Source organism: Xiphias gladius, chromosome 5 (assembly GCF_016859285.1).
Source record: "Xiphias gladius isolate SHS-SW01 ecotype Sanya breed wild chromosome 5, ASM1685928v1, whole genome shotgun sequence".
Classification (NCBI taxonomy): domain Eukaryota; kingdom Metazoa; phylum Chordata; class Actinopteri; order Istiophoriformes; family Xiphiidae; genus Xiphias; species Xiphias gladius.
In genome coordinates, this window is record NC_053404.1 from 685,253 (window position 1) to 697,508 (window position 12,256).

General features: G+C 47.6%; 1 protein-coding gene across 1 annotated transcript in view; it reads left to right on the forward strand.

The window, feature by feature from the left end:
• The window catches only part of LOC120790170 (guanine nucleotide exchange factor VAV3), an 85,499-nt gene that overhangs the window by 30,178 nt on the left and 43,065 nt on the right, over window positions 1-12,256 (forward strand). The window contains exons 3-5 of the mRNA XM_040127520.1: window positions 8,919-8,977; window positions 9,109-9,174; window positions 12,057-12,165. Of these exons, the coding sequence (XP_039983454.1) occupies window positions 8,919-8,977; window positions 9,109-9,174; window positions 12,057-12,165 (234 nt within the window). The remainder of the gene's footprint in view (window positions 1-8,918; window positions 8,978-9,108; window positions 9,175-12,056; window positions 12,166-12,256) is intronic.

Here is a 12,256-nt window from a genome sequence, read left to right on the forward strand (position 1 = left end):
TCCTCATGCAGCCAAACAACTTCACCGCTTCACCACCGGTTTCAGCACTCGCCGTCCCCACTTGAGGATCTTGAGGTCCCACGGGGGGGGGGCTCGACTCTAACTGAAGCGTGGGGGCCCGTGACTGACACAGCGGGATCAAAGACTCTGAGGAATGTACATATGGATTTTCACTGACCACCTGAGGACATTGTTTACAACACAGACAGCCCACTCAAACTAGCTCGTACACTTGGTTAAGGGTTTGGCGAGTCTTTCAAGTCCTGGCTCCCCACACGAGTCTACAAGGAGCTTAAATCTGCAGCTTTTAAACGGTATCCTGGTAACTTCACTACAGCGGTTGACTCTTAAGAGCAGAGTTTATATTTTGGACTGAAAGACCCCCTGGGGAGGCTAGTCTTCCCCATTTGCTTCACTTCATCCTCAGTTTAACTGCAGGATAGTGTTTCGGCAGAGAGGGAATGAGATCGTCATGTCAGCGTGATGAAACAATGGAGATTGTGTTGTAGATTGGTTCAGGAGTGGGTGGAGAGAGGAGGTTATGTCTTTAGCATGGCTGCCACAGTGGATTCAACGATAATAACAGCAGTGAACACAGCAGCTCCGGGAGGCTCCGTGCTATCTCTGCATGGAGGATTCTCCTCAGCTATCAGCAGGCTGCCTTTAAGGACGGTTAAAGTACGCGTTAAAAACACATACGAGCTTCCGCATCAGTCTGTGACGATCGTAAAACGCCGAGGTTCTTATGAGCCACGTGCACAGATGCGTTCTGCTTAAAGGTGCAAACGGCTGCTTTTCAATATGCGAACAATATTGCTCACTACGACGTGAACGCAAAATTGATGAAAACGGTCAGCAATGCAAAGATCGGGGTGAAAATTGGATGATAAAAATGCCATCTACAGAACAATCAGCATTTTACCATTCGTCCCACTCAGCTTGGCCCGATTACTCAGAGAGACTTATCTGCAACATAAGCGCCAGCGCTTGTGGATTTTCTTCCCGTTTCTCTCCGCAGTGTCTTTTGACCTCTCCTGAAAACATATCGTGAGCTGTCCCTGCGGCGCCAGGACCCCGTCCACTGTAAACTGCCCGGAAGGAGGAACCTGCTTTTGAAGAACAGTCATCTTAAATCGATCTATTAAAGGGTCACTCCTCCGATTTAATGAAGATAGGATTGGTTGTCACGAAGATTACTCTTCAGCCTGAACAATGCCGGTCACAATTCGCTGGGGGATCCCAAGGTGATCATCAAATTACCTGGTTTTCCCACCCAACGCTTCAAAACCCAAAAATATTCAATTTGTTCTCACAAAAGGCAAAGAAAAGACCCCACTCCTCACAGTTAAGAAGCTGGAATTAGGCAGTATTTTTTATTGTTGGTACTAGTAAGATAATGAGTGAAAGCCTTGTGACAGCCACGGTGGTCAATTCTTTCTTTACTGTGTATACGTCACACACATTTATGAGGCTTTTCCTGTCTGTACAGCAGAGGCGTGTGCATGTGTGTGTCGTTGCATCTGACGGTGGACTGCCGGTCAGGTGCGAGCAGCCTGCTGATTCAGGGAGTGTGAAATTCAGCTGGAGTTACCTCACCTGTCAGCAAAGTGAGGATTTGGCAGATCAGATGTGTTTGTGCACCGAGGCCTCGAGCTGCGTGGGAACGTCAGAATGCCGGTTGAGGGTTTGTGTGCGTGTGTTTCTGTCAGTGTGTGAAAACCATGCAAATGCCTGATCACTTGGTCCATACACTCACCTGTTAATGTGAAAATAAAACATTCAGGGAGCGCAGGAGCGAAGGGTTTCAAGGATCCGCTTTGAGTACTGGGGAGTGTGTGTGTGTGTGTGTGTGTGTGTGTGTCCGTCCTGAGGGGCTGCAGTCTGCTGAGGTTGATGTGATTCACCTGGACAGCGGGGATGACCTTGCTCTTGACCTTACGCTGTTGAGATGGAGTTATTTGAAGGGAGAGAGACAGAGAATCACACACAGACTCAACTCTGGTTCACCTTCGCTCTAGTGGAGCACATGAAGTCAACTGAGATGGACTCGAGTCCAAGAGATGGAGTAAGAGCGGGACATAGCTCTTATCAGACTGTTGTGACCTCTCTCGCTCTCCATAATCATCTATAATCTGTTTCAAGCAGCCGTCCTCACAGTGTGGCCCCATTTACATCTGGTCTGGCCACGTGACGTGTACCCGGATGATGACATCTGATCCACGGGGCTTTGCACCTGGCGAGCCAGACCACCGTCAGATGCGGTCTGGACGATCGGATCGCTTTCTGTGTACCAGTGTGCTCTGCATTTCCTTTTCCAGCGAGGATATCCCGACTTAATGTTAATGCCAGCTGTGAATTACACCTAGATTGTTTTCTGTGAACAAGCATAAGATAATAATTTGACCGTAGTAAATAATTAAACTACCCGTTAACCAGGCAAACAGTCGTGACATCTCGTGCCGCTGCACTGAGATGTCACTCTAATCACTACTTTATGATCAGGAAGTTGTCTGACCAAGGAAATAGACTAAATACGGAGGAGACAGAAATATGGCTCAAAACACTTGGCCAGCATTTCCGGATGAGTATTTTCAGATTTGTCTTAGTGTGGACACGTCCTCAGTTAAACAGGGTTTTCCAGGACGTTGTGTCTGCTGTCTTTACCGTAGGTATGACTGTAGCAGTAATGCAGTGTTTGATGAGGAGAGCGGAGGACTACATGATGCGGGCACCGAAGACGGGGGAGAAATGGCGATCGTGTGCCGCATTCCAATCAGCTACGAGCCTGTTTATCCAAACGCACTAATTATGTATTATGGGCATTAATGAGCCATGGCGCTGATTGCCAGACATTAGCTAGTCACTCTCTCTGAGCCAGCCGGGCCCATACTGGCTCCGGTCGGTGTGGACTGAATTTAACACATCTGTCAGACAGATGCGCTCACACACAAGCGCGCGCGCACACATTTATGTATGCATGCATGTGTGCAGATGAAACAATAATCAATGTCACGTGCAACAACAGTCACACACGAAACGCAGAAAGACAAACAAAAACAGGATTCCACTGACTCGTTCTCCTGCTGTGCATTAATGTTTTATCAAGCATGGCGTGTAAAAATGAGAGGCGGTGGCGTTAAAAGGTTAGTGGAAGAAGATCTTGTTGATGCACGTTTGCAATAAAAAAAGACATAGACCCACAGCCTATATGCAAGATGCAAATTGGAGCTTTTAGTTCCTGGGTACAGCAAAGTTAAACAAAATGGAACATTTTACAGCCTCAGACTCACCCTCCTAGAGACAGCCTCGGTTCTTTGTGCAGAAATCAAATGAAAGCAGGGGACGCGAACTGTTCCAAATACAGAGTGTAAAGACACTCGTTGACCCTAAGTGCTGCAATTTCTTGTAATAACTGCTCTAATGCAGTCGGGTGGGAAACCCTAAGGAAAAAGAGCGAAGGATGGAGATGATGGTAACACCATCCGAAGGTGCTTTCACACCCGCTCGTTTGGTGTGGTCGGATCAACGACTGTTTCCCTCCTGCTTTATCTCATACGGTACGTGGTGGTGACGAAACCCTGTAGGCAGCGTCCGCAGAACAGCTGATCCCTGGTCAGTCTCGTGTCAACTCTTCACGCGAAACTCAGAGTGATTTGTTTTCGCAGTGTACGAGGAGGGATGCAGTGATCGGTTATGTTGGGGGAGACTCAGTAGATATCCATAAAGGTGACTGAACGTCCACCTCCACACAAACATATTACTAAGAGTGGAAAGAATAGGAGCCACGGAAAGGAGGAGTAAAAGCAGAGTGCAGAGAAAACTGGGACAGCACGCTGGGTTGTGTGTGAAACCAATAAAACTGTTGGCACGTTACACATGTAAAAAGCTTCAGCCATTTTCTGGGGGTGCTCTCTACCATAAGAAAGTGTCTCAGAGTAAATGAGGAGGAGGTAATCAGTGGGTTTGCACGTTGATAGCAGAAACATTTTCTTCTTGGAGATCCAATTGTGTCCTCTCTGTGTCCCCACCTGCTCTTTGCTCCCATCAAAATCCCAACTCTTGTGCTCTCAAAGATCATCCACGCACTCAACTGCCAAATTGGATCTCGAAATTTCTGCTGGCAATAATAAAAGGAATTTAATAGCACTGAATCTGATAGACATAAGCACCAAAAAAGCAGTAAGGGTGAGAGTAATCCAAAAATACTTGCAAAACGCAAACAAACACGTATGGAAGGACCATTTTCATGAATCATTTACATCCCTTGGTCTTTGTAATTAAACACAATTTCTGCCAAATTCATCCAAAGGACAACACTCTCACCTCCTCCAATTGATAAAGAAATCTTTGAGGCCTGGGGGTTGCCGCGACCACTCTTCAAAATGCAGGTTAAGAGCAGGGCACCTCTTCTGCGGCCCTCCATTTTCCACAACCCAGAGATCACACGCCTGGGCAACTCCCTCTCGAGCGGCTCCCTGACACAGGCAGGAATACACAGATTTAGGGACATCATGGACAAACAGCGGAAGATCGACAAAGGAAAAATCTTCAATATCCGAAAGAACAAGAAAGTGAAAAACAGAAGGAAAAACATTGAAAACGAGCGATGAAACTGAAGCACGCTCTCTTCCCAACACAGGATGTCAGGTGCAGGATGACGCTCCTCCTGTCCAAACACCAAGAAGCCCTGCCTCAGAATCAATCTGGCAAAAGCATTTCCCCAACAAAGACATACCCACAATCTGGCATAACATCGAGCCGACGTTCAGCAGCCCGCAATGTGCAAACACAGATTACAAAATAAGACACAGGAGGATCTTCACGGCCGTCATCCTGCACCAAATCAATCAAATGGACGTGGGAGAGACTGCACTCTATGTAGGGAGAAAGAGGAGGAACACCTGGAACACCTCTTTCTCCACCGTCCACTTCACGGAGCAGGTCCAGGATCTCCTCGAGAGCCGCAGGGGCCTCGGGAGCGCTGAACAAAAGGACCGGCACTGGACCCCGTGGACCCTGAAGTTACCTGTTGGACTGACAGAGAGAAAGCAGGTGTAAATAATCAGTTCATCAACATCATACTTTCAACGGCAAGACACATCATCTACACTTCAAGGAACTACACACTGTACGGATCTGTGGATTTCTTTTGTTTTTAGTTTAGTTCGATCGCAAGTTCACTTTTGATCTATTTTACTTTAAGTTCGATGCACTTCTGTCTCGTTTCGCCCATTTCTGTGTCCACTGCTTGGTGTCCTACTGTTTAACTTTGGGGGCAAAAGTTGGCTTTCAGTGCAGCACCGTAAATATTTACGCACATGTGAATATGTAAGATGTATTATGAGTCCTTTTCGATAATAAAGGAGAAAAGAAAAATCCGATCATCATCAGCATCATGGTCCAAAAATGTTGAGCATCTGATTGCAAAATGTAGTTTGATTGAGATTGAGTCCTTCCCTTCTCCCTTTCACCTGGACAGACACATCCCTCACCCTGCTTTACTTGCTCTGGTGTGAATCCTTCTTTCTTTGAATCCTCAGATGTACTCTTACTCGGCTGGGCTGCGTTTTGCTGCTTCAGCCTCGCGCGGGGATTTTGCTCGGTGCAGCTTCAGAGAACGGATGCTGTACCGGAGCCCTTGTGACAGCTGAATCACAAGGTATTTTTAAGTCTTGCCTAATGCGGCTCTAAGAACAGTAGTAATTGTCTGAGTTTTTGCTCTGCTGACTGATGAAGTTCTGTGGCTAAAATTACGTTTGCGGCCTCTCGGAATTTCAACCCCTCGTTTCATTTGTGCACATTTTCTCGACATTTCTATTATTAGTGGTGTGACCGCTGATGGATGTAATACTTGTGAGTCTTCCGAAAGCCTTCTTGGCTGTGCGCAGATGGTCAGTTCTGTTGCGATTGTGTGTGACTAATGTATTCACTGAAGCCAAAAAGCAACACGACTCATCCCCAAAAATGCCTGCCAGCTACAACTGGGAAAGCTCCAGAGCTCCGTTCAGCACACAGTGGATCTTTAGCTTCTGGACACGTTGTACCTGCCAGCCGGCCTCTGGATGTCATGCCCGTCATTCGTTGTCGGAGAGAGTGAGACCATCAACTCTGTCTGACAACTGTGTGAGGATTAATGAGCGGAGGGAGGAAGATTCTCTGTGAAATGACTGAGGTTTCACTCAGAAACACCATGTGTCATTTTCAGGGCATCTCTCTGTGTCTGTGGTCGGATTGAAACCCTGACGATGACAATGCTTTTTAATTGTTTAGCACAGTGCGTTCATGAGCGGGAGGTTGACATGCTGTAAAAGCATTTTTGAGGAGTCTAATCACTGAATTAATGGAGTGCAAAAAGATGATGTACGCCAGTCACCAGTAGTCCCCACAACTGTTCTCAGACCCGCCTGAAGTCTGAAACTCTTTTCCTCTTCCTCTTCCTCTTTTCTTGCTGAAGGGCACATTGATAGCAGAGGTGATTTAACCTCAGGCACCTGCTTCAGGACCTCACACTGTGCTAGAGTTTGATAGCTCTAGATAAGCGCTATAGTTGCTGGTTTTACTTCTTGTTTCTACTGTAACGTGACAAAAAAAGAAAAGTTTCCACACTGTGCCGCAACACTTGGCACGCTTAGGTAGATTTAGGGCACAATCATTCTTATTTGAGAATTGAAAGATTAGTGCATGACTCACTCCAAAGGCTAAAAGCGATCCGCTTGATTGATGTTTTTGTTTGTAAGTTTTTGTTTCTATGTGGAGACTTGGAATAAAAGAAGAAACAGAAAAGATCCTATTCCCCGAGAAACACAGAGAAGAAACTTAGATTTAAAAAAAGGGTGATAAAAAATAAAAATAATCAAAAGCCTAAATTAGTCAACTAGTAGAACCTAAGAAATAAAATAAAGCAGTTAGAATCTACATCCATGACTCCAGGAAGACTTTAGATTGTTCCGCATGTTATTCCAGGCTGCTCGTGAGAAAAACCTTCTCCAATCCTCCGAACCGTGTTCGATGAGGGCCCGCATTAAAAGACAGCGACGGAATAATGTAAGGGGTAAAAAACCAGTGAGGGCCTTATAAATAAATAAGAGAGAGAGGGGGGGGGGCTGCCCAGCCTCAGCATACAGCTCCCAGTGATCAGTATTATTATCGTCACCACTAACAAATCTTAGTGCAGAGTGATAAACAGTATCCAGGGGCTTCAGAGTCCCAGTTGAGGCACTTTCACTTTCACTGGGGGCAAGGGGACACGTCCCACTCACTAACTTTTCCAAATCCTGTTGAAAAATCTTGTCCTCCTCACCTGTATTGCTACAGGTTGATTTTCCCACTAAAGTCTCTCTGGACATTGTCCTCTCAATGTCCAGCTGAGAGAAGATATAAGTCGTATAAGTCGTCCTCAGAAGGCAGCGCAGCGAGCTTAAGAAGCAGCAGAGAGCTTGTCTTTCGTCTTAGTTTGCCCAAGGTTGTGTCTCTCAGGCCACATACGGGCCGTCATGCCTTATTTTGCCGAGGTTGTGGGTGCGGTGAGGTACACCTGCACGACACTACTCGGCTGAAGGAAGTGCTGCCTCCTTGTTTTTTAGGTCAAAGAAAAAACAAACGTTCAATTTGCGGAAGCCAAATGGAATTATCCCTCATCTGTCATTACGTATGAGGTATCAGGTTATCATGAGGTGTCAGGTTATCATGAGGTATCAGGTTATCATGAGGTGTCAGGTTATCATGAGGTGTCAGGCTTGACGCTTTGATTCGTCTTCCGTGGCGTCAGTGATGCACTGCTGCCTCCGATGCGTCTGACGTCTGCGGCGAGAAGATGCTTTGTGACGTGTGAGACTGCAGCCAGTGGCGTCCACCTTCTACTCGATGGATGTAATGCGGGTCGATTGATTACCTGCCGTGCAGTCGATCGATACTAGTCTGCTTATCTGTAGAGACCCTTAAATTAGAGACTCTACTGGTTAAAAACACTGAATGCTGATACTAAACACAGCTGAAGTCCATCAATCTCCAGCCTCCCACACTGATCAAACATGCACTTTGCGTCAGCGATTAGTCCCAGCGGCGCACAGTGGTGCGGCTTAGAGTGTAAAGGATGCCGGCAGAACAGCACGGGTCTGGTGTGTCTGTCCTTTGCGTGCCATTGTTTATTCTCTTTGGCGGTGGGGGGAGGGAAGGGCCAGCCGTGTGGTCAGCATCGATCTCTGAGAGCTCCTGCTGCAGGGCGGATGTGTCCACGTTAAAGCTGTGATGTGTCTGTGTGTGTTTCGCCCGCACGTCCCGTGTGCGAGTGTCCACCGGGATGATGAAGCTGTGTTCAGCAGGTGAGTTCAGCTGTGATTAGCCAAGCAGGTCACACGCACTCTTGCAGGGTCAAGGGCGCTGGCGGGACTGAGCACAGCGGCGTGAAATGACACGTCACACTAGCAGCGACCGTGTCGGCCCAGGGGGGCGCACGGTCAACTTCACCGCACGATCGATCACTGGTCCGTTCGTGTGACCGTGGCCCGCTGTTACCGTGCCGCCGACCGTTGACCGCGTGTCGCCGCACCAGGGAGCGGTTCCTCGTTCCCCTTTCGTTATGTCCAAATACGATCTTCGGCAGCTCCGTAAAACATCTGCTCTGTGCGGATGTTAAAGCCAAGCAGGCGAACGCTGTTTTACTGAACGTGTTATTTCTTATGTTTCCTAACACAAGCCGCTTGGTCAGCTCACAGGGGATGTGTGTCTGCCACTGCGGAGTGTGTGTCAGTAGTAGTGTTTGTTTAGAGTGTGTGCGACTGCTGCCCTCATGTGTCTCCTCTCGGAAATTCAGCAGCCTCCAACCTGCCAGACCAGGCACCGCTCTCGCTTGTCAGGCCGTGGACGTTCGTATGATGTAATGATGCTGACAAAATAACAGATCCTTGTTTCCGTTGCAGGTTATGGACACGCTGTCTAAACTTTCCCACACAGTGGTTGCACAACAAACTGGAATCAGGTGTGTTTAAGTGATTATGTTTTGTGATATTATCATATATATACAATAAAATGTGACACAATGGCAGGGTGTACACTGGGATTAGGGATTTTTAAGTCTGACACGAAACGCTCTCTGTTTTCCCTTTAAAGGCCCTTTCCGACGGAGGAGAGCGTTGAAGATGAGGATATCTACAACCACCTGGAGGATCTCATAGAGTAGGTTTCCTCTCCCCTCCTCTCCAAGTTGAAGAAACTTTCTTCTTCTTCTCTTACAGGGTTTTCATTCAGAACTTCATTGTAAAAAGTCCGTTGATTTGTTAATTCATTCCCCAGTTTCCTACCACTTAAAAATCTGCAGGCCGTTGTTTGTTCCCTGGATGTCGACTGGAAGGCTGCCACCTCCTCCGAGGCCACCGGCACGTGCTCGCCCCCCTCTGGTCTTAGTTAACCACGAGTCTTGTGGGCTTGTGGCGTGATCATTTTTTTCACTCACGAAAGTGTCGCTGATTCAAATCACAGGTTTTCACGTACACAAAAACCCTAAGACCCTGTTTGAACCCACGTAAACTGTTTGGGGGCCTCGTTTGAACCTGATTTAACCTGACATTTGAACGTGCAGCTTTTATGCTGCCGGCAGGCAGGAGGCCTCGCTCCTAACACATGAGGACAACCATAAGCATCTTATGATGAATGTTTTATTTTAATCAAAACAACAAATCATCCGAGTACCAAACCGTAACACCACACAATCCACCCGCACCGCAGGACTTCAGGACTCCCGGCACAATGCCACGCAGAGTGCTTTATCTAAATGCAAGGCAGCAAAATGAAACCTGAATCCGACAGACTGAAGAGAATGGACTTGGTTGGATGGGTTTTTGAAGGTGCCGTTGTTTACGCTGCCGCTGTCATGTGCCACTTTGTGCTCATATGTTTTCTCATGTTTTCCTTTTACCACTTTTCCGTTCATAGCGTGTGCTTATCAAAACCAAAGCTCACTGGGGTTCGGGGTGAGGGCTTCCTCTACTCAGCCTGGGTGGCTGGGGTCAGGCACCTCGTCTTCTTCCTCTGCCGCAGCCTGTCCGGGCGGGGCCTCGGCGGGTCTCCTGAGGCCCGTCAGGCTGTTGGCTCCCGGCCGGTCCAGGATGAGTCCGATGTCACGTCTTGGATTAAAAGGACCAGCGTGTGGGATTTAGAGGGATCTGTCGGCAGAAACGGAAAATAATATTCATGATTATGACTTCATCAGCGTATAATCACCTGAAGCCGAGAACTGTTGTGTTTTCGTTGTCTCAGAACGAGCCCTTCAGCCCGCCATGTTTCTACGGAAGCCCCATGACGGACAAACCGTACACTGGCTCCAGAGAGGGCCTTTCTGAGCGTTTCTACATCACCTCCTGCCGGCACGGAAAGGGAGGGGCGCCCAGTTGTCTGCAATCTGCAAGCCCGCCGCTAGATGCCACTAAATCCTACACACTGGTCCTTTGAGCAGGAACCATTAACAGACATGGGGGGAAAGGGCAGTGCCGCTGTAATGTACGTCAGCGGAGACAGAAAATCTTCCAGTTAAAATACTTTGTGGGGGCCTTGCTTTGACGTGGTGCTCTGGTCTATGTTTAGCGCTGGCAGCTCCCTGGAGGATTCTTGGAGTTCTCATTATGTGTTTAACAGAGCAAAGATTACATTAGATGAAGGTTAAATTCTTCGTATTACCTGACCTGCCTCTCTTCAGTCTGTCATGAGCTGAATTCAGCTTGATGCAGCAGCAGCAGCAGCAGCTCGGGAGTTGCTGCCTCTCGATGCCTTGAGAAAGTCCAGTCATTTAGCGGAGGCACTGAGGTGGCCGCCAGCGAGTGGCTGAAACAGGTGCATGTGGGAATTTTATTGAACGGTACAGTCTTTTTGCTGCTGCACATTTACAAAGCAGTGGGACATTGAACTTGTGTACTGGCGTTTCGTGATGTCTGGACAGTACTTTAAAGACTTACTTACTTTAAAGTATTTCTCCATAAAGTTGGATTTCCGTGACCAAATAAGTAACAATAGAGTTGGAAAAACATCTCCAGGAATGACTTTTTAGGGGGCTTAACTGTCAAAATTGCAGCTTTACTATTAAGACATCTACCCCGAGCCCCCACACTGAGAAAGGATTGTTGTGTTTCTGTAACTCAGAACCAGTTAAATCAAATCACAGGATTCATGTTTTATTGACAGGGTTAAGGTGAATTAGATTCCAACGGGTGCAGGTGCAGGTGCAGCTGTGCAGACTGCTGCCTCAGAGAGGAAGCAGAAAGAAGACGGATGAGATGATGAAAACCGTGTCCTCCGTATTCAAACGGACTGACTGGTCTGAAGACGCACGGAGCAATGTTAAATGATAACTCTGATACTAGTGAAGGTTTATGTGTGTATGCATATAATGTTTGGGAACACAAAAGTAAAACAGATGAAAACACTCAGGTAAAGTCATCAGAAGTCCACAGTTACTACTTGACATGATGTTGTAGTCATGGTGGGTACTTAGTTCCACTGTTCCCCTCAATACAACGGCCCTGGTGTGGCTGTGGCCACGGAAAAGAACCAAAAGTTCCCTGATTCCCCCAAGAACCAAAAGTGTTCTGGTTTTAGCAAAAAACACCCCCCCGACATAAGATGAAGTTCACCAGAAAAACAAGTTCTCAGGGCCTTTAAACTCAGATCCAGCAGTCAGAGCGTCTGAACCAGGACATGAGGACTAAGACACACATAGGAAAAGCACAAACACACACTGAGTCGTGTCATGTTAGCCCGGTTGATAAGGGGCGAGCAGACAGAACAGGCCTGTGGCGTCGCACATTAAAGTTTTTGCTCGTGTGTGTGTGTGTGTGTGTGTGTGTGTGTTCCTGAGCCACTCTCGCAGCTGTGGATTACATGTTGTCCCTGACTAACCAGATTTGTAGTATCGTATTAAAAACCACGTCTGTTAAAGCAGAAGAGTGTGTGTTTTTGTGTGAACCCTTCACGCGGTTGTCGTGAAGACTCTCGCCGTAAAACTCAGGCTCAAACAGCGGCGTGATGTAATGTAATGTCGCCACCGTGCTCTGTGATGTGTGCTGCAGTGAGAACGGGGTGGAGGATGAGGAGGATCTGTACGACTGCGTGTATGATGACGAAGAGGGCGGAGAGATCTACGAGGACCTGATGAAGACGGAAGCCCTCCCTCCTCCGGTCAGTCCTCCTCTCACTCACTCACATCTTTGCTGCGCCTCGGTGATGCAGGTGTCGACCGCTTGACGCCAGTTATAGAAAGAGTTGCAAG